Source organism: Onychomys torridus, chromosome 1, assembly GCF_903995425.1.
Source record: "Onychomys torridus chromosome 1, mOncTor1.1, whole genome shotgun sequence".
NCBI lineage: Eukaryota > Metazoa > Chordata > Mammalia > Rodentia > Cricetidae > Onychomys > Onychomys torridus.
The window spans coordinates 175,728,570-175,754,232 of NC_050443.1; the positions used below are offsets into that span (position 1 = coordinate 175,728,570).

The window sequence follows — 25,663 nt, forward strand, 5'->3', positions numbered from 1 at the left end:
CCATGCAAGTGACAGGGTCTGCCTGTGGAAGCCACCAGATAAGCTTGGGATGGTGTCGATGGCATGAGTACCGAAAACTCATTGGAGGTCCAGACCTTAGAGCAGCCTGCCCACCCCTGGAAAACATTGTATTCTAACACGTCACCTGCAGAGCTTGCACGAGGTCCACACGAGGCAGAGTTCAAGAAGACACAGCAAAGTAGTGAGCAGACTGAACACACCACGTCAGTTCGTCAGTTCCCCGGGTCTTCACAGGTCCTGCTGAGGGTCCCGGTGCCAATGCAGCCCCTTGTGGAAGAGGCGCAAAGACTGCCTCAGAATCTGATACCCCTCCCCCTTCTGCTGGCTCCAGTCACATGGCTTTTCCAGCCTCCGTCTCCTGGGGAGTGTTTAATAAATGCCACTTGGTTATAATTCCTTTTCCCAGCCTGTAGTTTGGGTTTCTCCACTAGTGTGTTATATATAAACAGCTCTCTATTTTAAAATGTGTTGCTTGTGTAATTATAAGAAAGATCAGGTGGCTGCCTTTCACTCAGGAGAGAAGGAGGGATGTTCAGAGGGAATGATACTTGGGAATTAATAGACAAGAAAGAAGACACCAAATTACACCCTCCCCCCCCTCCTGGTTCCAAAGAATGCTCAATCAAGCTGGAAAGTCTTCCCGTGAAAGCATGACACCCGTAGACCCAGAGGCCAAGACTGAGATAGGAACATTAAATTGTGTCCCTAGCATTTAGTTTTCATGGGTGCCTGCTTCCCAGTTTTGTTTAAAGCCATGAAGATTTGATGCTGAATTGGCAGCTCAAAGGTCTCGTGTAAATGCCAGCGGAGGTTCAGTAGGGTCTCCTGTGTTCAGATCCTGGTCTGGTCTCCACTTACCAACTGAGGGACTGTGGAAAGCATACGGTCACTTCAGCCTCCGTTTCTTCCTACCCGCTGGATTGAGAATGTGATAAGACAGCTCAGCTCCTTAAGTTCCCGAATGTCCTTGGTGAGGAAGAAATAGTAGACACTAAGGAAGCCCCTAATGGGGTGCTTTGTCAAACTCATTTCTGTGAACAAGGAAAGCAAGATCAGCGAGATCAAGTATTATTACTCACTGTCACCCAGCAGGACCACAGTGAAGACACAGGTCTAACCTGGAGTACAGTGCCACCAGCCATACGTCAAGTGCCACCCACAACTGCCGGCATAGAGCAGTTCAGCCAGGAAAGTCCACCCACGGCACAGCTTTTCCTTTCACCCAAGAGGAGCAGCAAATGAATTGTTGGCACTCGCCGCTCTCTTTCTGTCAGTTCAGCTAAGGGGTGGTGGGGGCAGCTGCTGCAGTGGAGCTGGCAGTGGCCCTCCAGGAGGCCAGAGAGTGTGGGCCATTGCTCCTGTACATGTGGCACTCGCCCAGGTATTTTAGGTTCCTGTTCATCCATGGGAGAAAAATATAAAGGAAATGGGAAAAGGGAAGTAAATAGTCAGGTTTCAAATTGTCTGTTTTCCTCTACTGTAACAGAACGCCGGCATCACCCAGCCTATGTAAGGACATTGTGCTGCATAAGAATTCCCAGGCCCTAGAGAACTACATTGTCACATCTCGAAAGTCCCTCCACCTGTTAATAACGTATATGGTCAAGTGTGTGTTTGGGCAGGGACAAAACACATCCATGCAAGATAGAAACTTCAGAGAAAGGACACCCGTCTCCTCTGCTACATGATTGAACCCCACACTCACCCGTGTCTGTCTGTCTAGCAAGGGTCCTGGTGTGCATGTTGCCCAACAGGAGGTGAGACGCATAGATTCAGAGGTCAGGGCTGGAGGGGCTGGAGTTACAGCTCCTGCAGAGAAAGACATTTCCTGCCAAGCCAGAGGGCTGAAGTCGGATGCCCAGAACCCTGCGTGGTGGAAGGAGAGAACTGACAGAGAGAGAGAGAGAGAGAGAGAGAGAGAGAGAGAGAGAGAGAAGAAGGAGGAGGAGGAGGAGGAGGAGGAAGGAGAAGGAGAGGAGGAGAAGGAGAGGAGGAGGAGGGAGAGGGGAGGGTAGGAGAGGAGAGGAGAGGAGAACTCAGAACGAGCTGGTGATGGGGAGCCCTCCCGCCATCCTCTGCCCACCTTACTGTCTTCACCCCACTGACCTATGCTATATGAAGAGAATCCTGCGCGTTTATTTCTTTCCTTGAATGACTTTTCCTTAAGTCTTTTGATAATTTTGATTGTCAGCGGTCTGTCTTCCCATCCTTTTTAGAAAGGAAGGAGACATGTGGAGGCTAACATTTGGAGAAAAGGGATGTCTTCCCTTTTCGCTCTTGGAAACTCACGTTGCTACCTTGGGTCTGTATTTTGCAAAGTGAGAGAAAGTTGTAAAGAGCTGATTGTCTTGTTCACAGCTGAGGATGGTAGGTTGCCACAGGGACAGTGTGGCCACCACCCCTCACCAGCTTCCCTGTCACTGTTTGCCAAGCTCTGGAGGAGCTGTGCCTCTGGGTCTTCCCTGTCTGCATTTTCCCAGTTGCATTTGGACGGTTGAGACTGGGATACATGATGGCTTCTGGACCATTCCTTTGTCCGAGATCCCTGGCAGCCTGCCTCCCCTGAAAATGAAAGGCCTTTGTAAACCCCTAGAAGTGTCTGTTACTTCTTATCCTCCCCTGACTACCTTTGGAAGGAAGTGCCAACCGCATGAGCCTGGACTGTGGGTTTCCCCCAGAGCTCACTTCCTATTTTTGCACATTTACAAACGTATTCAGTTTTACAGATTGTGTTGTTCGCAGCCTGTTGTAGACTGGCACTGGGGTGGACAGGCTGTGGTGTGTGTGAACATGCTTGGGCAGGCATACGTGCTTAGTCTTTTCACAGAGCTGTGCCATGCTGTATTCTGTTGACACTCAGCCCTTTGCTCAGCCATCATTGAAGATGGTCTGCTGGCTGCATGTTTGTGGAAGTCTGAGTCCCCCCAACACATACCCCTTTCTTCCCCTTTGGATCCAGTACTTCTCACTCAGTTCATAGGGAGTTGTTGCTGGGATGGGATGGGGGCCTCAGTGTGGAGGCTGGTCATTTTCTGCCTGTCAGCAGGGAAGCCAGAGGCCAGTGTGACCTTCCCAGCCCCAGCTTGAATGTCCTGTGGAAAACTCCAGCGGGCGAGCCACTGCTGATTCAGTCCCAGGCCTTCAGGGCTTTGCCTGTGCCAGCCTCCTGGCGCCAGCTGAGCTCCAAGCATGTTGAGTTTTTACTACTACCGAGAAGAAGGCAACTCATTCCCGGTGGTCTCCGGGGGAAGCGTGCTCTTGCTACAGAAGGGACTGCTTCCTGACGGGGATACCAGGTACCTCTCTGCTCCCCCCTTTCAGCACCCTGGCCTGCCTCTACTGTGTTGTGGAAAAGACTGTGGGGATGCCCTCTGTTGGAATGTTCAAACCATGAATGAATCATCCCCAAAATATTTAGACAAAGTGGCTACAAAAGCCAGAGCCCTGGTTCCAAATACAACAGCAGCAGGGAGCTGAGTGCCTGGTGCTGTGTTTACTGTGTGCCCAGGAATGTCTGCAGGACTGGGCTACTGGGAATCCTATTCAGGGAGGCACTTTAGAAAATAAATAGGCATGGGTTTGTGTGCTTATATTCCCTTCCAAATGTAGAAAGGCATAATTCACATTCTGAGCAGCTCAGGGGATCTGTAAGAGGATAAAACCTGTATTTATCCTCTCCAGTGGTGGGGAAAATGATACTGGCACCCAGAGTGGATTGTCAGAGTCCGTTGTGCACTGAGCTTTCCAGTTCCCTGTCAAGTAGGCAAATACTCTTTGGATCCCATGATGTTGTCTGGTAACCGTTGCTGGAGCTTCTTCACGCTGTCCCTTTACAGAAATAACCTGCAGGTTTTTGTAGTCTTCTTCTTCTTCTTTTAAGTTGTGAAGATGACTGAGCAATCCTCACACTGAAATCTGAGGCTTCAAGAAATGGCTTTCTGCTTGAGAAGCCAGGCTAATCCTGTCCCTTCCTGGTAATCAGTACTGGTGTTATCTGTTCCTGGAAGGGTCCTGCGGCTATCTGGGCTAAGAAGAAAGTAGTACTTGGCTATGTCAGTGGGGAAGCCAGCACCAAGATGAAGTCTTGTTAGGCAGCTCTGTCCATCTGTCCTTCTGTGTGTGTGTGTGTGTGTGTGTGTGTGTGTGTGTGTGTGTCCAGTGTGATTGTTCTTCCAAGCACATCCTTTAGCACACTTTGTAAGTCACTCCACCAGGACATTGTCTGTTGTGATCTCAATTGTCTGGCCCTAAGTACAGTGATTTAGTGGCCAGATTTATTTTTTTTTAATCTGCAGCCAATTGTGGAACACTCAAGCTTTTAAGAGGATTTAGAACTTTTAATTCACTAGTCTGTTTTATCCTGGATTTTGCTCTTAAGTATGACAGCCTCCAAACAAGAATTCTGTGTTCCTGGGGGAAGGTCTTCTGCATGTCAAAGGGGCAAAGATAAGGTTAGCTTTATCAGCAGAAAATTAACAAAGGGAAAGGAAGAGGTGGAGAGGGTGTGTTTGTGTGTGTGTGTGTGTGTGTGTGTGTGTGTGTGTGTGTGTGAGAGAGAGAGAGAGAGACAGAGAGACAGAGAGAGAGAGACAAAGAGAGAGAGAGGAAGGGGTGGAGAGGGTGTGTGTGATGGTCATAGAATGGGAAGAGATAAAAGCTGGCTTAGAAACTTGTGGTGATATTTTATTTGTACTGAAATGTGATTTTATTTGTATGTTAATAAATAAAGTTGCCTTGTGGTCACCACCATAGCAGAAGCTGGGCAGTGGTGGTGCATGCTTTTAATATCAGCACGTGGGAAGCAGAGGCAGGCAGATCTCTGAGTTTGAGGCCAGCCTGGTCTACAGAGTGAGTGCAGGATAGCTACACAGAAAAACCCTGTCTTGAAAAACAAAATAAATAATTAATAAATAAATAATAAGATAAAAATCTAGGGACATTGGTTGTGTTAGTAACCACAGCACTAGGGGGTGGAAGTAGGCAGATATCCCTTGGGCAAGCTCCAGGTTCAATGGAAGACCTGGTCTCGGTCTCTCTCTCTCTCTCTCTCTCTCTCTCTCTCTCTCTCTCACACACACACACACACACACACACACACACACACACACACACACACACACACACACACACACACACACAGGTGGAATGCAGTGAAGGAAGCCACCAGACATAGACCTGTAACTTCCATAAGATCATGCCTGGGTGAATGCCAGCACATGCCCACCCTTCCATATACAAAGGAAAGCCCATGGCCAGTTTTATGCTGTGTCTTTGTCTCTCAGACCTAATGGAACAGTGACTGCTGATTGACTGTGAATCCAGAGGCTATAGAGATAGTCATGCATTTGCTCATAAGAGAAGTACCTGGACTTGTTTCTGTGCTGTCTCTACCCTTTGTCAGATTCAGAGAGACTCTTGTCCCTTGACCGACTTTGGGACTCTGTGGGGCCCTTGTAACTGCAGCCCTCGTGTTCTAGCTCCTTATACAGAAAACCTGTAGGAACTTGGGACAAGGAATACAGCCATATTCAGACAGCCCTGTCACTAAGGGGTGATGGCCAGCTGAGGGTGTCCCTAATATGGATCTTTCAAAGCTTCTTATTTCTTCCCTGTCTCTGCTGGGGACCTGCTGCCTCCTGTGGGGAGCTAATTAATTAGCACAGTCTCCAGAGTCCAATGACACCTGCCTGTCCAGTGATCTGCTTGGCTACAGCTGCTGATGTGCAGTAGCAGGTGGCTCCTTTTTAGCCACTAAGACTAGGGATGGTATATTAAATACCAGGAGGACTGTGAGATGACATCAGCAGTGGCGTGTCCTGGGTCTCTTTTGACTGTAATAGAAAAGTGACCTAATGTTCAGTTTGCTGTCAGCGCTGGGGACTTCACTTGTGAACTTCATCCATGTGGCTGCTGAGAGGCACCTCCCAGGAGGCCTTGATAGCGGAGGAATGGGGCTGAATGCTGGAGGCCATGTAGGTAGGTAATCATACAGAGCAGCATGCTGGTGTTCTGCCCTACCTGAGAGTGTGGGTGGCCACCAGGAGCATGGAAACAGTGTCTTCTCTTGATGCCACAACATAGCTAGACACTTTTAGTGATAAATCACCGTAACACTAAAAATGATCGTGACATTTCTAACCACATAACACACTTGTGTGGATATTAACTGGTCTGCAGACTCTCAGCTAGAAGCTGTTTTCTTCCACTTTACAAAGGGAAGGATTGGAGCAGAGGGGAGAGGAGCAGCTTGCGCCCATGATTACACACCTCCATGGTAAAGCAGAGACTCAAGTCATCAGTCTAACCCCAGAATCTATGGATGTCTCTGTAATACCATCTTCAAGAATCTTTTGCAGATATGAACAAACCAATCTAAAAATACTTTCTTCCCCTCTCGTCCTCCTTTCAAGGGAGCATGTGGCTCTTTGTGCCTCTTACTAGTACTGGTCCACATGGGAGCATCTTCATTCTTTGCAGAAGGGTTGCTTGTGATTTAAGGTTCTCCCTCTGGGGCTGGCTCAGCAGTTAAGAGAACTGGCTGCTTTTCAGAGGATCTGGGTTCTAGTCCTAGTGCCCACATGGCAGCTCACAGCCATCTGTAACTAATTCTGGGGATCCGATTCCCTCTGTGGCCTCCATAGGCACTCCACATGTGTGCTGCACAAGCATACATGCATGCATAGGTGAGGCTGAACCAATGGACACATGCCTGCCCTGCTGGCTGCATGTGAGCACGGTACCAAGTGAAGATATTTTTGCCTGCTTGGAAGCCCTTAATGACCTCCTGCCCCAAAGGTTCAAAATAGATGGGAATAGAGAAAGAGTTGGGAGGGAAACATGAAAGGTCTGAAAACTTTTCCAGGTAGCTTGAAATTCTAAACACAGAGGAAAGACCCAAGAGAAACAGCTGTCTCTGGCTCACCAGAACTCCTGAAACATCCCCTTTGCTGAAGTCAGTTCCCTTCAGACATGTGACCTTGTGGTGGGAGGCTTCCAGTGCCCCTCCCTCAGCTCACCTGAAGTGCCCAGCTGGCTGACAGGTGAACAGGGTGCTTACCCAATCAAGCTAGAGGCACCAGGCAATTAGTCTGAGTCCTGCCTTCAAATATTTACCCTCAGCCAGGTACTGCGATGAACCCAGACGTTCAGAACCAGCCTAGGCAACATATGAAGACCATGAATCCAAAGAGGGAGAGGTGGGTGGGGGTGGGAGGGAGGGAGGGAGGGAAGGAGAGAGGGAAAAAGACAGACAGACAGACACAGAGAGAGACAGAGAGACAGAGACAGAGAGAGATGTGTTTGCCCTCTAGCAGGACAGATGGTGGCTCTGTAATTGAGGTCAGGTCATATGCCAGGGACACATTAAAACAGAGACAAGATCCAGAATGGTGGGTAGAAGAGGGGTTGGTGGCCCTAGGGACATGAAGGATCTCTGGCACCATGAGATGACAGGCAGAGGGAAGAATGATGGCAAGAGCCTGTGGTAGTCACAGACTGGACAAGTTCATGGTTTTGTAGATTGGGGTGATTAGGAGAAAGAAAAAATGAGGTGGGATGTGTCTCAGCCATATATGTGCTGATGGCCAGGATGTTAGCATCTTTCCCAGATACAGGAACCCAGTGCTCTGGGCAGGGACAGACATGGATTTATCTTTGGTTTGTTATTAGTTGTTTAAAACTCACTTGGAAGAAGAGAGAAGGAGAGCATGTCTAGACCCTAGTGGCCAGTAAGGAGGTAAGTAACAATGCATCAGATTGGGAGATGGCATGTCTCAGGCCTTCAGGGTCCTGCCTGAGCCAGCGGCCAATGCTAGGAGTGGTGTGTGCAGAGGAAGGTAGGCAGCTGGACAAGGCATGGCCCACTGTGGCTCTTGTGGCTCTTGCTGTGCTCTGAGAGCCTCGTGAGCTGTCACTGAAGGCCTGAGCATATGAATGAGAACACTGAACAGGACCAGAAGGCAGAAATAAAACCACAGGGGCCTTTGGGAAACTTGGAATGGAGTTTCATGCTACACGTTGAGACCCGATTCATCTTTTAAATTTTTGTTTGTTTTTATTTATGTGTATGTATGTATGTCTGTGTGATTATACATGTGTAGTCCAGAAGAGGGCATCAGATTCCCTGGAATGGAAGGTACAGATGGATTGTGAGCCACCTGACTTAGGTCTTGGGAACCAAAGTTGGGTCCTCTAGAACAGCAAGTACCCTTAACCACTGAGCATCTCTACAGCCCCCGTCATTATTTTAGGGGAACACTGAAGCTGTAGGAGTCTTGGGCTTATATGTCACCCACTAGTAGTACTTTCTCATCAGGATCGCCAGCCTGCAAGTAACAACACGGAGACTTAATATTAATTATAAAAGCTTGGCCTTAGCTTGGGCTTTTTCCCAACTAGCTCTTATAACTTAAATTAACCTGTCTCTGTTAATCTATGTTCTGTCACATGACTTTTACCTTTTCTCAGTGTAACACATCCCACTTACTCCAAGTCTGCTGGCCAAATCTATGTGCCTAGATTCCTCCTCCTCTTCCTCTCTCTCCCCAGAAATCCCACCTATCCTCTCCTGCCTAGCTTTGGCCATTCATCTCTTTATTAAACCAATCAGAAAGTACTTTAGCAAAGACATATCTTCACAGTGTACAAAAAGAGTGTCCCACATTTCCCCCTTTTTGTCTCAATAAAAAGGAAAATAAATATATATATATATATAATCTGCATTAACACAAGTATGGAATGTGCAGTGTACACAAGTCAGCTAAAGATTTTTTTTTGTTGTTCTATATTTGAGCAGATAAAAGGCAAGCCTGTTTGCACTATATAACCAAACCTCTATCCATGCCATATGAAAGGATGGCATGTAATAATAAGTCATGAGCAATCTGTAGCCAACAAGATTTATCATGTTTCATCCAGTCTCAGAGCTGTTCCTATGTCAAGGGATCAGCTTACACGTCACCTGTCCTGTGATTGTTCTTGTTTTTTTTCCTTCATGTCTATAGCCAAGATTTTCTGAATGTCTCCCCTGATCTGCTCTTTACTAATTTTGAAGAAATCCATAACCTTTTGTTTCCCATGGAAACAAAAGAAAAACTTCTCCCCCAGTGCAACACATTTTCTGACTTTCATTCTGAAGTTGGGACATTTTAAAAATACATAGGTGGGTTTAATTCAGCACTTTCCATAATCCAGGGTCTCTCAGCAGCTGTTGTCTTTTGTTCGTTAGCATTTGAGAAATTTAAAGTGGACAAAACACCTGTGTATTTCTCATCTTTATGTGGCTTTTTCTTTTTATATTCCTTTCTCTTTAAAGGCTTTACTTCATTACTTTCAAACTATTTATTCTAGGACTGTCTATATCCATTTTCTTTTTTTCTTCAACATCTAAGCACATTTTTGTACATCTACATACAGCCTTCTCTGACTCCATGAGCCAAACCTTAAACTGCTAAGCTGTGGCTAGGCCCTCTACTGCGTGGCTCTGTGGCTCCACTTAGCACATGGCCTGGTGCTGGCTCCGCCCCCTTCAGGTTGGTGAGAGTGGAGCCTCATACCTGCTGTGCTGGCCTGGGGTTCCTGGGTTCACACTGCTGTGGGAGTTTCTACCTAGTCTCCCACCGCCTGCTGCTCATAAACCCCATTCAAGTGCTTGGTAGGTAGCAGGACCTCTTTAAAGAGCAGTGTCTCTGTGCACCACAAGCACCAAGCATACTGGGAACTTGGGAACCTTTGCTTTTTCAGGCCTTATGTGGATTTATATGCAGGACACTGGGTGCCAGATGTAGCAAGCTTTCTTATTGAATTATCTTGATCAGCTTGGCCTATAGCATAGCCTTGTCCCCAACTAGCTCTTGTAACTCAAATTAACCAGCTTCTATGAATCTATGTTCTGCCACATGGCTTTTACCTTACCTCAGTATGTGGCATGTCCAACTTGCTCCAATTCAGCTGGCGAAATCCATGTTTCTTCTTCCCAGAGTTCTCTCTCTGGCCTGAAGTTCTGCCTATTTTCTCATGCCTAGCTATTGGTCATTCAGCTTTTGATTAAACCAATCAGAAGGCGCCTTAGGCAGAGACACGTCTACAGTGCAAATGAATATCCTGCAACACCTCCCCATCCTCACCCTGGCTCATCTTCCCTCTGCCTTTGCTCTGCCCTCTCTTGGCCAGCCTGTCTTCTTGCTTCTCAGGCCACACGTTGAATCATGACCACTGAAAATTGTCCTTTTAATAACCACTTGTGAGAGACTGACCCTGCGGCTGTCACTAAATGGTCAGGGGGATAGGCTGAGCAGTTAATTTGTACTGATATGGCAGCTATCCCCAGAGAAAAGGGTGCCCCAAACTGCAGAGCTGTTAGATGGCAGGTGACTGTCCCGCTCGCTCGTTCATGGAGACATCACTGTGCGTGGCGAACCCTGGATGTCCCTCCCGTCTTTTGCTGGCTCATTCCTGATGCCTTCCCTATAGTCACTTCCTCCTTCTCCTTATTTCCCTGCTCTGTGCTGCAAGCTAATTCCAGAATTTGCATGCCCAGCGCTGGCTCTTCTTAGGAAGGTAAATTTGATGGAATTGAGTGGATAATCACCTCTAGTATACATCTGTGGCCTGGGCAGACCTGGCTTGAACAGCTTGAAAGCTATTTGAGTTACAAGGAACCATTAATAGTGACTGACCCAGATTAGCAAGAGGAAGAGATTTGGGCTTATTTACCAGGGATAAGAACTGTACATTATTTGCAATTCAGTTTTTAGGTACTTTTTGTGACCATGCTTTATTGTCTTTACCATATGTGTGTCTTTATTCCCCAGTCGTGTTCCCTTTTTTTTTTAATCAAATAAATTCATAACTACTTTTTAAATAATGAGGTAACATTCCAGGTTCTATTCTTACAGAAGCAGAGGCCTTGATTTCCCCTTCTCTCCGACCCTTTTCTCTTATAAAAAGATGTTTCCTGGTTTTGTTTTGCTCATAATGGGATTGAACTAATGACAGCTAGAATATAAGAGCCACAACGTGTTTGGGACATGGCTGCCATCCTAGAGATTGTTGGGGATTTTACATTTCATTTAATGTAGGGGGGGGCACCTGTGCATGCATGCACACATGTACTCATGCATGCACATGCTGTGGCCTACACGTGGAGATCAGAGGACAGCTTGCTGGAGTTAGTTTTTCCTTCCCACTGTGTGGAGTCCAGGGATCCAACTCAGGTCATCTTTCATCTGCTGAACCATCTCACTAGCCCCTCAACATAGGAATTCTTACCACAGAAGACAGAAATAGAAGTGTGCCTATTCAAGGGTTGTCCTGAATGAAGTGTGTTCTCCAGCCTGTGGGCACCTTGCCACTGCCCCAGTCCTTGGATGGCCTTCACTCAGCAAAGGGTTGCGGGAATTGTGCTCTAAAGTAAGCTTGAGATGAAGCTCCTCCTTGAGCTTCCTCTCATTCTCTTCCCATTCTGGTCTTTTCCAAGGAGTCACAGAAAATGCTAGAGAAAGCCAGTCCCAGAGTTGCCTTTGTTGAGAGGTTAACTGAGTTTGGAGACCTGGTTTAAGAAAGGTCATGGATTATGCACCAGCTTCCCCAGAAGTAGCTTGAGAGATGTGTGAGTCCTGTCCTGGATTTCAACATCAAAGGCAGTGTTTGCTCAGAGAGGCCACTGTGTGGAGAAAGCACACACCAGGAGGCCGTTTCAGATCTGAACTTGAACTTGCACTTGGCCTTGGGAATGTGCACTGATCTGTAATGCTCTTGGCTCATAGGTAACAGGTGCTAACAAGAAGAAGGCTGTGTCTGTTTTGAACTTGGTAGGTTTCAAAGCACTTTCACAACCCTAAGTGATAAGAAGGGCTGTGTTTACCACCGAGAAGATCAAACCTCTGCACCTCCATTTTCCCCAAGCCAGCTTGATCCAGCTGTGGGGCCTGGGAGCTAGAACTAGTGGACTCTGTCCAAAGGTCACCTGCACACCACTTTGGCAGTCTTGGGGCTAGAACCATGGATGACCTCTCTGAGAACAGGTAACTCATCACAGTTGCTTTATCTAGAAGCCTGTCTGTGCTTCTTTCCATCTGAGGGTCACCATTGTTCAGTGAGTACAGATCTGAACGCCACACACTTGGACATGGCTGAGAAACTGCCGTGGCAAAGAGTCCAGGAAAACTCCAGGACACTGACCTTGAAGTCACATTTATCAAGTACCAGCTAGGTTTTCACCCATCCTTTGACCCTGCTGTCTTTGGGGAGAGCTGTATAAGAAGTATTTACTCAGCACATTACCTGGCAGGCATCATTATAGGTGGGGGGGATTCAGTGATTCTCAATCAGAAGAAACTCTTGTCCCCCTGAAGCTCACATTGGAGAGGAGACCAGCAAGGCTCCATCTCTTGAGTCCCAGTGGGTCCTCTTCTTCTTCCTCTCAGGTCCCAGTGGGTCCTCTTCCTCCTCTCGGGTCCCATTGGGTCCTCTGCCCTCCCCCATGATGTCCATGCTGTCACCATCTCAAAAAAACAAACAAAAAACCAAGTGGAAAGCAGTAGAGGGAAGACACCTGACGTTGGCGGCATCTGCAGGCACACTCGGGTGAGCACACGTGCACACATCGGGTTGGCATCCAGTTTCTTGATTTGAAAATCGGTTAGTCTTTATGGTCCTCTGGTGTCGGAAGCTTAGAATGAGGCGCCAAAGTCTGTATGCAGTCCTTTGAGTGTTGGCTCTGTGCTCCCTTCCGTTTATGATTTCCGTTCGTGTGCTTCATGCTGTCTTGGTTCATTCAGTCTCTCATTTACTCTGCGACATGAATATTCCTCAGTTCAGCCACTTACTGTAAACAGAACTGTGGGATATTTCCTTTCTGGGGCATGATGAACAGTGTGGCCCTGTCTTTCAGTAAACCTTTGCCTGACTCCAGGCAGTTGTTCTGCTGTGAGGTTTGTGTACATTTGGTACACAGTCGACACCCTGATAGGTCCCCACCAGCCCTGCAAATTCATGGCAGATCCAAAAATGACCATCCATTTTTCACACTGCGGCCACTCTGGGAGGCACATTGTGGCTATGATTTGCATTTTCTGACATCCATTGAAATTTATCCTGGGGCCTTATTCCATTTAAACAAGACAGTTAAACATAGCTGTCTGTCCACTATGGGTCTTTTCTTCCCAAATTCCATGGCTTCCCTGAGCACACAGCTGCCCAGACTGCTTCTGCGGCCTCTGACTGGCTTTTTGTAACCCAAGGAAAAAGAAGAGAAATGTCTCTACACGCCCAGTCAAGACCACCCGGGACCGAGTGCCCACGTACCTGTATAACATGGACTTCGAGAAGATGGGGAAATGTATCATCATAAACAACAAGAACTTTGACAAAGTGACAGGTGGGTGCTGGGGCTGGGCAGCCTCTCCTGATGTTCTCACATTTTCCACGTTACACCAGACATTCATCAGAGAGCGCCTAAGCCCTCCACCAGTGGTGTTCCATGTCCAGGAGAGGTGCAGAGAATTTTCTGTGTAAGGCCGTGTGCTGTAGCTAAGAGACTGAGAATTGAGGAGCCTGTCTTAGTTTCTTTTCTTATGGCTGTGATAAAATGGCCTGTTTAATTGGGTGATTCTAAATCATGTGACATTGGCAGCCAGTACTGGCCATCACAAGACCTGTATGGTTTCGGGTTACCATGAGGAAGCTCATCTGTGTGGAGGTTGAGTCCCTCCTCTTGAGTATGCCTCTAGTCTCACTTGTGCATTTAAGCTGTAACGTTGGAAGGTGTTTTCTGCTCCAGGCACCGGTACTGGAGTACAGCTCAGCCCCTGCTCTGACCAGAACCTGCCCTCGACATTGCTCACCCCACCTCTTGCTTTACCCCCACAGGTATGGATGTCCGGAATGGGACAGACAAAGATGCGGAGGCCCTCTTCAAGTGCTTCCGAAGCCTGGGTTTCGACGTGGTTGTGTACAATGACTGCTCATGTGCAAAGATGCAAGATCTGCTTAGACAAGGTGAGTGGGCATGAACTGCCCTTGTCTGTCCTACCCTGGTGTCAAGAGGAACAGGATCTGGGGTCTGTAATGTTGACTGTAGATTCTCCACATTGTAATTGTGTGGATGGACTTTGGAAAGGGTGAGAGAGAGACTGGAGAGTAAGTTAGGGACCAGACCAGACTTTAAGAGCTATGCCCATCTCCAGGAGAGATGAGGTTACTATAATATACCAGGTCTTTTAACATTGTGACATGACATTGGCATCTGCAGAGTTCATTCTCATGGACCATGTAGAGTTACAAAATTAATCCTAGAAGAATCGTAATGTTTTAGGTAAGTTTCCCACTTTGCATTGAGCCTAAGTTCATAGCTGTCCTGCAGCACATGCTGTCCACAAGCCATGGGTTGGACATGCCTTTAAGGGTGCCATGGAGGTTCTGTCACACTTGGGACAAGTATCTGAAACTAGAATCCTGCCTGTTATTAGACAGGGATCTACAGACAGCAGAGGGCTCCTCTTGTCCTAACTACGTACCTGAAAAAGAAAGAAAAAGAAAGATTTTATGTAGCCTTTCGTACTTTCCTTTTAATTGACTTCTTGGGGCCAGAGAGATATCTCAGTGATTAAGAGTGCATACTGCTCTTGCAGAGGGCCCAGCACCCATGTTGAATGGCTCAGAACCACCTGTGACTCCAGCTCCAGAGAATCAGATGCCTTCTTCTGGCCTCTGCAGGCACCTGTACTCATGTGCTGAGTGTGTGTGTGTGTGTATGCGTGCACACACATACACAGAAACACAAACACACACAGAAAATTAAATATAAAATAAATCTTAAAAAATAAATATGATTCACCTAAAGTGCCTAGATTAATGCCAACACATAGGCAGTATCCCTGAAATTTTAAATCTTTTCCCCCCATGGCTAATTCGGTATTAGCTAGTAGATTGTTAGTGTCATGGCCATAGATAAACTGAAGCCAAGCCAGTCAGCTACATATGCTCTGGGATTCCTTTCCTAATTCCCATATTGACAGCCATCTGTGGTTTGTTTTTTTTTTTTCTATTAACTTTCTAGTTTAGCGTCCAAAATAATGGGTTTCATATGTTATGTCATTATGCTTTGTTCTCATTTGCTACCCCTACTCCATTCCAGTGTCCCCGGCCCCTCTCTTCCTGCCTTCTTATCCCGTGTATTCCATTGCCCTTCCCTATTAACGTCTCTGTTCCCCTCTCATGATCCCCTGTCTAGTTTTATAACCTACATACACACATATCTAAGCATACACGTACATGTTTGCATACTGTTATAACTAGGTTCCCTACACCAGAGACAGCGCAGGGTCTTTGTGTTGGAGGCTAGCTAATTTCACTTAACGCAGTGATGTCTGGTTCTGTCTGTTTCCCTGAAGGTGTCATGATTTCCGTTTTCTTTATGGCTGCACTAAACACGGTTGTACTTGTGGACGTGCTTTCCTTATCAGATTTCTGTTTATGAGCTAGTTCTGTTCCTTGACTACTGTGACTAGCGCAACAGTAGACTCGGATTTGCATCTGGTTCTGTGGCCTGCTGGCTTAGAGTCCTTAGATACATATGTAGCAGGAATCTTAAAAGTTCTTATTAATAAAATCAAACCTGAGCCAGGTATTGGGGTGAATGCTGGAAGATCAGAGAAACAGAACAAGCCACAGCTTCCTCACCTCGCCAGCTCCTCAAATGATCCTGTTTCCTCAGACTGGAAGCCTCTCAGTCCTCATCCAGAATGAATCTCAGATGAACTGCTGCTCCAAAGACTAAAAGTTTAACCACCAAATGTTTCTAGTTCCTGGTCCTCGAGCCTTATATACCTTTCTGCTTTCTACCATCACTCCCTGGGATTAAAGGCGATTGGATTAAGGTGGTCACCATGCTGGGCTGTATCCTTGAACAGATGGATTTCTGCCTCTGGAATGCTAGGATTAAAGGCGTGTGCTACCACTGCCTATCCTCTATGTTTAATATTGTGGCTGTTCTGTCTCTGACCCCAGATAAGTTTATTAGGGTACACAATATTTTGGGGAACACAATACTACCATATATATTCTGTTTTCTATTGTGATAAGTTACGTTTAATGCAAAGTCACTGTTTTTAATCAATTTAAAGAGAGCAGTTCAGTGGAGTTAAGCAGTCACTTTTAGAATTTTTTCATCTTCCATAACTAAAGCAACATATCTATTTTTTCTTTTCTTTCTTTTTTTTTTTTTTTTTCCGTTTTTCAAGACAGGGTTTCTCTGTGTAGTTTTGGTGCCTGTCCTGGATCTCACTCTGTAGATTAGGCTGGCCTCGAACTCACAGAGATCCGCCTGGCTCTGCCTCCTGAGTGCTGGGATTAAAGGTGTGCGCCACCGCTGCCCAACAGCAGCCTATCTATTAACCCCTCGCTGTTACCCCTCCCCCGGCCACTGACACCCCCCTTTCTATTTGGGCATCTCACCAGAGTGAAATCCTACAGCATTTGCCCGTTTTATGACTGGCTTATTCTGCTTGGCCTAACGTTCTCTTTTCTTTAATACTTTCATGATGCTTCTTATGTATCTCACTTTAAACATAGTAACTGTAGCTGGGTTTCGTGGAGTAGGCCTTTAATCCCAGCACTCAGGAAGCAGAGGCAGGCTGAGTTCAAGACCAGCCTGGTCTACATAGCAAGTTCCAGGCCAGCCAGGGCTACACAGTGAGACCCAGTATCCAATAAATAAATAAATAGGAACTCATTTAATAGCTACCCTAACAACATCGTTTTTATAGACAGACAAGAAAATGGAAGTTAACTAATCTCCCTGGCATCACAGAATCAGCCATAGGACTGCCATGTTCCTCTGTTCCTCAGTGTCCTTTAGTCGCTGTTTGGGTGCCTGGGTGTCTGAGAGAAATTCCAGAATTCTCCCTAGCAGTCTGCAGTCTCTTTGGGGAGGTGGCCCAGCCCGGTCCTTTGAAAAGGGGATAGCCTGCTCTCCCCTGACCCCAAACTGTCAGCTGTCTCTGGAGCCCTGGCCCTTGAACCTTCAGTGTTGACCTTGCTTCCCTGCAGCCTCTCAGGAGGACCACAGCAACTCAGCCTGCTTCGCCTGCATCCTGCTGAGCCACGGAGAGGAGAATCTAATCTACGGGAAAGATGGCGTGACACCCATAAAGGATCTGACGGCTCATTTCAGGGGGGATCGGTGCAAAACCCTGTTGGAGAAACCCAAACTGTTCTTCATTCAGGTGCCTTGCACAGCCAGTGGGATTGGGAGCGGGGAGCGGTGCCCTAGGGCCAGGGGTGGTGTGTTTCTGTGGGGTATGCAGATCGGGGCTGGGCTTTCTGCCTGGAAATGGTTGGCACAGGGACTTTCTTCCTTTCTGGACAGCATCGCTGTGCTTTGCTTTGTAATTTGACTCAAAGCAGGTGCTTATCTCTTCATCAGCTGGCCACTGAGCTCCTGGGGCACAGCAGGGAACAGCATGAGCAGTTCTGGTCCCAGCCCATGTGTGATCTCTACTTTGATATGCTTTAGGCTTGCCGAGGGACTGAGCTCGATGATGGGGTCCAGGCCGACTCTGGGCCCATCAACGACACTGACACTGATGCTAATCCCCGGTACAAGATCCCGGTGGAAGCTGACTTTCTCTTCGCTTACTCCACAGTTCCAGGTACCCCGTCCGTTGTCTGCTGACCTTTCCAATCCATGTTCCATCATCAGCATTAGGTGTGAGGGCTGGATTAGACTCCTACAGTAATTAATTACAGTTTTAGCACCCCTAACTCAAAACGTTTCAAAATTTGAAACAGTGGCAATATCCTGCTCTAAAATTTGGATTTTGGAGCATTTCAGATGTCACATTTCCTTATTAGAAATGTGGCTCTGGGTAAGCTGCTTGCAGTTCAAGCATAAGGACCCAAGGCTGAATCCCCAGCTTCCATATAAAAGCCAGACATAGCAATGTGTGCCTGTAATCCCATCCCTGCGTATGTAGACAAGGGAGTACCCGAGAGGCTCCCTGGCCTGCCACTCTAGGTAAGTGGGGAAGCTCTGAATTCAGTGACAGATCTGTCTCAAAAAATAAAGTGTAGATCAATAGAGGAAGACACCCAGCGTGGACACAGGTGCCTGCACACAGGCGCGCACATAGCAGGTACACATGTACACATGCATACAACACACACATAAAGAAGAAAACGCTGTTTAACCAGTCAAGCCTATACAGATGTTCTGAAGCACTTCTCATGTGCAATCAGTTAGGATAACAGATGTCCAGACTTTCCTACAGACAAAATGACTTGAGTCACATAAACGTGTCTTCTTGGTGTTCTAGAGGTCAGAATCCCAAAGTGAATGGGCAGGGCTGCTTCTCTGCTGGAAGCTCAGAGGGAACCTGTTTCCTCTTTTCCCTAGCATGTTAGAACCTCCTGTATCCCTTGGGCCTTTCTCCCATCAAAAGCCAGAAACCTCCGCGCTCTCTGCCCTGGCCTCTGCCCCTACCTACCTCTCTCTCCATCTCTTCTCCACCATATCCACATACACATTCTTCCCCTCATCCTTCCTCCACTCTCTGGAACTGGGTCTGCCTGGCCAATCCAGGACCATTTCCTGTCTCAAGTCTATCATTTTAATGTCATCTGAAAAGTCCTTTTTGTCATGTAGGGTAACAAAGTCACAGGTTCCAGAGCTAGGTGTGTCCATCTCTGAAGGCCATTATTCTGCCTACCACAGAATTCATTTCTCTCCCTAGGAAAGTGGAAATCTCTCCATTTGTGTTACTTACTAGGATTAATAATAATTGCAAGACTTTCACAATAAGCAATAATTATACATATAAGTAGCTATGTTATTATAAGAATTATGTCATTTTAGCTGGGCGGTGGTGGCGCATGCCTTTAATCCCATCAGTTGGGAGGCAGAGCCAGGCGGATCTCAGAGTTCGAGGCCAGCTCCAAAGCGAGTTCCAGGAAAGGCACAAAACCACACAGAGAAACTGTGTCTCAAAAAACCAAAAAAATCAATCAATCAATCAATAAATAAAAGAATTATGTCACTTTAAATCATTAAAAACCATCTCCCCTGTCATCCTTATAATAGTTGTGTAGGTAATGAAGAAAGTCAGTGTTGCTTTTGCAGTTGAAAAATTAATTAAACTTGAGTGAGCTTCAGAAATGTGTTCAGGGTCAAATTTTGGTACCCAGATGCTCTGTATTGTGTCACAGACCAGGATCCTTTATGCTGTGGCCAAGGCAGGTACCACACAATGCCCGGAATGAGCGTGGCTTCTTGTAGTTTAACAAACCCCGTGTTTGCCTGAGTCTGATCAGTACAAACCTTTTTTTTGTTGGGCATAGACCCTCACTGAGTGAGAATTCCCCAGCTGTAGGAGTTTGCAAAGGCATGGTGTTAGTTATGATAAATGTATCAGTGTATCAGTAAAAATCCCAGCTCTAGTAGATAGATCGGATGGGTTTGGTGAGGATGCAAACATCACACTTTTCAGCACTGTATGAGATAGAAAATACATTGGTCTTCTTGCTCTTGGGAGGTTGGCGGTACGAGGATTGGCAAACATCATGTGGAGTTGTATATGCTCAAAGCAAAGTCGGGGTGAGGGCAAACTCCTCTGCAGGGGCCAATAAGGAAGGCTTTCCTGCATGGTACTGCCATAGCTGACTCCAGAATTCAGTTATCACTCCCTTCTAGGTCAAATGGGCCTGTGTCTTTGCTAGACAGGAGACTAGATGGTTCATATATGTGTCAGCTGGCTTAGGTCAACAGACATCTATTTATGACCTACTGGTCTCAGAAGAGGACTCTATTCCTGCTTCACAAATGGCCTTCCTTCTTCCTCCCATGGCAGAGAAAACGCAAGAGGAAGTGCTCCAGCATATCTTCTCATAGAGACACTAATCCTTCTGGGTCAGGGACTCGCCCTTCTGACCTTGTTAACTTGATTCCATGAAGGCTGTCTATCATATTGGAGGCTGGGACACATGGCAGTACACCAAAAGGTCAAGCCGCAACAGCACACAGAGGAGACTGTTGTGGGCTGTGTGTGCTGCCAAGCAGTCTGAACTTTGCCCTGATAAAGAAAGGAAAGGAAACTGTTTCAGGTCAAAGAGTCATAGGATGATGGCATCTGTACTTTGAAATGGTTACCTTGGAGCCCCTAGAGGTCAGAAGTCAAGCATAAGCTCAGGGAAACGATAGATGCATCCTTACCAGGCCACTGTATTGAATGAGACCCTGTCTACAAATGAGTGTATTGTGACTGCACTGCCCAGCTCCTGGCTTGGGCTGGTAGTTGCCAGTGTGTTCACTGCAGATAAGAATCCTAAGGACACTTGACTATAGCTTCCTACTGTGTGCCTCCTGCTGATTGAACCTTATGCCGTAACTAGGATGACAGAGATGCTGGTCCAGTTCTCATCTGACTGGACCTGGATCAGGTGTCAGGATAGGATGAAGCATCAACACAACTAATCATGTGAAATGAACACAGCTTTGCGTTGGCCCTTGCTGTCATTGAGAGGCATGCACTCTTCCCTGTCCCCAGTGAAAGAGCCACAGGTCAGTAGCTTCACTCCTCAGACTAAGACACCAGACGACACCATGGACACTTTTTAACATCACAACCAAGGCAACCCTTTCATCAGTATGTCTATCCCAGGATAATGAATGAAACGCCACATGTTATCACGTTGTTGTAGATCTCATTCTTCATGGTGAGCTGGTGAGTCTGGGCATGAACTGACTCTAGGCCTGTGTTCTCTGACCTCTACCCTTTAGGGGTTCCCAGGTAACCATTTGAACATGCAGGTGTGAGTTCTCCATCAGCCATGCTAGGTGCTGTGGGGAGCTTGATCTTCTGACTTCCTCATCAGCTTTCCTATTTATAAGAGGCAATTTTAGATTCCCTTAGAGTTAAAGATGGCAGGAAGTCACAGAAGGAGGGAGCCATAGTCAGGGATAAGAGTCCAGTGCACCTCTGCATTGTTCAGGTGACTAAGCTAGCTGCTGTTGTGAGGTCCTGGGTCCTGGGGACCTGCTCCTCCATGTCAGGTATTCTTTCCTCAGCACCTAGGTCTGCTAGGGTGTTCCTTTTAAGATGTCTAGGTCAGGGCCCTGGAAAAGCCACAAGAGTCAGCTTTCTTTTCCAGAGACGTGTATGGTCCATGAAACACACACTTCTTACCTGACAGTGTCTGCCGTCCTAGATCAGGAGCCTCCCCTGCCTCTGCCCCTAAAGCAGCCAGAAGCACTTGCCTCTGCGTTTCTTCAACAAACTCTACCCTCATTCTGTGTCTCCTGACAGTAAATGCACACCTCAGAAATCTCTGCGGCTCTTATACGTTCCCTGGGCTTGGACTAGAAAGTAGTACTCATTCCCAAAGGGTGTGAGGTGATGAAAAATGTAAAGTGTCCTTCACCTTCCCTTCGGGGACTCCACACAGCTCACTCTCTGTTGGGTATCTCAGGGATCCCAGACACAGGAGAGCCTCTGGCAATATCTGTCATCACTGGCCTTTATCGACACCGTCTGTTACTGGTTTCTGGGCTGGAATACCCAAAGCATTCTGAGCATCTTCATGTAGTGTTTCACACCTGAGATGTTTGCTCTCAACACAACTTTCTCATCGCTGACTTTGGTACACAAGAGAGGGAGATAATCTCCAAACACCCAGGCCCCCCAGTGCTGAGAGACCTTTCTTCCCAGTGGGTGGTACAGCTAGCAGGTTGGCTAACAGATTCATTCATTCTCTCTCTCTCTCTCTCTCTCTCTCCTTCCATCTCTGGATGAAGGCTATTACTCATGGAGGAACCCAGGAAAAGGCTCCTGGTTTGTGCAGGCTCTCTGCTCCATCCTGAATGAGCATGGCAAAGACCTGGAGATCATGCAGATCCTGACCAGGGTGAATGACAGGGTGGCCAGGCACTTTGAGTCCCAGTCTGAAGATGCCCGCTTCAATGAGAAGAAGCAGATCCCTTGTATGGTCTCCATGCTCACCAAAGAACTCTACTTTGGCCGGTGACCGACCCTTCCAGCTGAGAACCTGCAATCACTCATTGATGAGTCCAATTGTTATTTTTATCATTTTGATGCTCTCAAAATATCTAGAAATGTTAAAGAGATTTTAATTTAAGGGAAGTACATTGATTCAGCAGAAAGGAAGTTTCCTGGTAATGTCTAATATTCTGGGTTTCTAGACTTTTTTTTTTTAAATAATTTTATTCATTGATGGCTTCATACTTTCCTTTTAAGGTTAATTTCCTGTTTGTATTTCTTTTACCTGGTCATCACATTGAGTGCATGCTATGAAAATGACCTGAACAAGACTCATTGGTGGTGGCATTAATGGAAAGTCTAAGTCTAGTTGAACTAGGCAAAGAGGATTCCAGTTCTTGACAAACAAATACAGCTGAGAAAAGGTAGCTGTTGTGTAGAGTGGTTGTTTTCATTGACTTAGGACAGATTCATTTGCAGGCCTTCCCAGGGAAGTGAGAAAACAGTTAATATTCTAGTATACAGGACCTAATCCAGAAAACAAGCCCTTCTAAGGTGTTTTAATGGAGAAGTGTCAATACAGGGAATTCACTTAAGCAGGTAATTAAAAAGAGCCAAGCAGTAGGAATCTGTTACCTCATGTATGACTGTGAGGCTATGAGAGGAAGTTGGCTCCCTGTCCATCAGTAAGAACTGTGGTAGCGCTGCCTCCTAGGAGCAAAGACCATGGAGGGTTGTGGTAAACGGAGCCATGCCGAGGACAAAGCCACTGTCTGAGATGGAAACCAAGCCAGAGCTGAGTCAGACACCAAGACATCCCCAGGCCTGTTCTCACATCCTTCACCCGCGCCTCACCAGTCCAAGGTACCTGAAAGCAGCTAGTGAGGCCCCTGAGATGCCCTGCGGTACAGAGCAGAGTAAGGCCTGTTGAACTGGGGAGTGAGGGGTGTGAGCTTAGCCCATAATGTGAACTTATATAACTAAGTCTCTTGTTCATTTGTCCATTGGTTTGTCGGATCATCCACACAGGTGCTAAAGAATAATCTGTTTCCACTTCATGTGCCAAGTAATGTTTTTATATTTCAAATACATCTGGAATTCTTTCGATTATTCCAAGATTTTTTTTTTCTGAATAATTTTTTTGTTACCTCTGATTCTACGAAGTTTAGGGCAAAGATCTTAGCACTTTCTTTTCAAGGTGTTTTCTTTGGAATTTGTTATGCATTCCCTTTTTTTTTTTCAACCTAATAAGTGGTTAACAAATGTTCCTATTTATTGATTAAAATGTGCTTTAGTAACTCCTAACTGTCCCAGGCTGCTTTCTTCTTGAAGTTATTTAGGGCAGTGAGAAATTAAAATACATAAAAAAAAAAGAAGAAGGAATTAGGAAACAGGATGAGAATGACCCTGCTGACCTGGTCTCCATACAAAGTACAAACATTATTTATTTGGAAGCTAGAGCACAGTAAGTATATAATCACTTAGAGGTCAAAATGTTTTATAAAAAGTATTAATTAACCTGCAAAGTGGTCCAAACAGGGCAACCTCCTATTAATTTGGGGAAAAAAAATCAGTGTTATAAAAGTAGACTTCCCACAAAGAAAATCATTTAAGACCAGTTTGTTAGACTCGCCCCTGGTCCCTGTCATCAAAACTACACCAGATGGTCCCAGTTTAAGTAGAGACCATGACTCAAGCGTCTGCCCTCCGGCTACCAGAATCCACAGGCTGTTGTAAGCAATGGTAGGCTAGTGTAGAAATCAAGATGCCCAAGCATGTAGGACTTGGGGTAAAAGCCCTATTGGCCTAGGGTACTTTATCAGTTCTGCCAAAGGGGAAAAAGTGACCCCAAGTGCTTGGCTTCATTTATTTATTTATTTTAATGAACCAAAACCTTCTTTATACAAATTATTAAAACACAAGCTTGTTTCTAAAATGAAATTATGCACCTGTAGTTGTATTCATGAGTATGCAAAATAACAGTGAGAAATGGGCCAGTGCTCTCCCAAGTGGAGACAGTCCTGAATCCCCATGTTGTGTTACATACCACAACTACCAAGGTTTGCTTCCTTGTACCTTATTCTGTATCCATATTCTCTGCATCTGATTGGCTGTCTTGATTCTATTTCACTTTCTGTGTGAAATTCTCCATATGCACACAAGTGACGATTAATTGGCGGCTGCTTTGGGCTTTAATGTCCGTTCTTCACATCCCCTGTTAGCACAGACTTTTCCCTTCTCACTGCAGAAACACCTCTTCAGTCTCTGAAACAGCTAGAGTTCGTTTATTTTTAATAAACCTGGTTGGTGCTGATGGGGAGGTTCTGGAACCTTTAGCAGGCAGAGTCTTGCTAAAAGAAGTATACCCTAGGGAGCCAGTTTTGGGGGTCTGTAGCTTGCTCACTTTCCCCCATCCAAACCAGAAGGTAAAATGGACCCTTTCTTCCTTGAGTGGCTTTTGGTCATGGTATTTTATCACAGCAAGAGAAAAATGACCCCTGTATATATAGGTTGCAAACAGTGGGTATTACAAGTTGTGAGCACCTAACATCCAAAATGAAATGGTTTCATGTGCTCAGAAAGTCTCAGATTTGAGATACTTTGGATTAAGGATACCCAACCAATAAAATCTATCTCAGTAATCCTAGAGCTAAAATTCTGAAATCTCAAACACTTGAGGTTCCAGGCATTTCGCTCAGGGATTTGCAGACCATACTTGCTATTCCTTAAACCCTGTTAGGGAAGCATCTTTATTCTTGGGCACTCACAGAGACAGTTTACTTATCAAGATCAGAGATCCTATGGCACGTGGGCCCGAGTTCATTCATAGCTCTGTGGCTACACTTTTTCTATTAGTGTGAGAGTTGTGCACATGCCATGATGTGCATGTGGCAGCCAGAGGATAGCTCTGTGGGGTCCATTCTCTCCTTCCACCTTTCTCTGGTGTCCAAGGATCAAGCTCTGGTTGCCAGGCTTCTCCAGCAAGCATCTTTACCTGATAGTTCTTATCCTTTTATATTCTGACCAGCAGATGGGAGCTGCTGGGAGGTAACAGAATCCAGTCCTGGTAAGTATTCCTTCCCAGTTCTCATTGGTACACGGAGCCCAAGCTTTCCTTGCAGGAGTATCAGAGAGAGTACTGTCTTCATCACATGAGTTTGGCTATGGTATTATGAGGGAGGCAGTGTTCTGTGTGGTGTCCGTGGGCATCATGCACACAGATCTGGATTCCTGCCTGTTCTTCCTCGGGGTGCCACCAGCCTATTTAAGCAGTTGGCTATTTATATATTCACAGATTGTCCTCAGCTCTATTCCTGAGCACATTTCTGTAATCCATCATAAGCCCATTATGTTTATGAATTGCTTAAAACAGATTTCAAGATAAAGTGGTGGGATTTGTTATACATGTGTCATTTAAAACCTCAGATAGATGAAGTCCTCTGTGAGAAAGGATATGGCATCCCCTGAAAGGTCACAGGCTCTGACTGACCTTTAGTCTGCTCTTGCAGCTCGTCACCTGTCATATTTCACCAGCAGGTTCTCTGATGACCGAGGATTGCCTGTTGGTATCCTGGATGCATACCCTTCCCTCCAATGTTTCATCTTTTGGGACCTTTCCCAAAAACCAGTGGGCTAGGTGAGCGGTGGTCATC

At 46.2% G+C, this 25,663-nt stretch overlaps 1 protein-coding gene across 2 annotated transcripts in view; it reads left to right on the plus strand.

Annotated features, from left to right (window-relative positions):
* Nucleotides 1-23,312, plus strand: part of Casp7 (caspase 7) — a 39,719-nt gene extending 16,407 nt beyond the window's left edge. For both annotated transcript variants that reach the window (XM_036193241.1, XM_036193318.1), the window contains exons 3-7: nt 13,263-13,399; nt 13,891-14,019; nt 17,071-17,246; nt 17,537-17,672; nt 21,809-23,312. In XM_036193241.1, the coding sequence (XP_036049134.1) occupies nt 13,263-13,399; nt 13,891-14,019; nt 17,071-17,246; nt 17,537-17,672; nt 21,809-22,038 (808 nt within the window). In that variant the 3' untranslated portion in view covers nt 22,039-23,312. The remainder of the gene's footprint in view (nt 1-13,262; nt 13,400-13,890; nt 14,020-17,070; nt 17,247-17,536; nt 17,673-21,808) is intronic.
* The last annotated feature ends 2,351 nt before the right edge of the window (nt 23,313-25,663 follow it).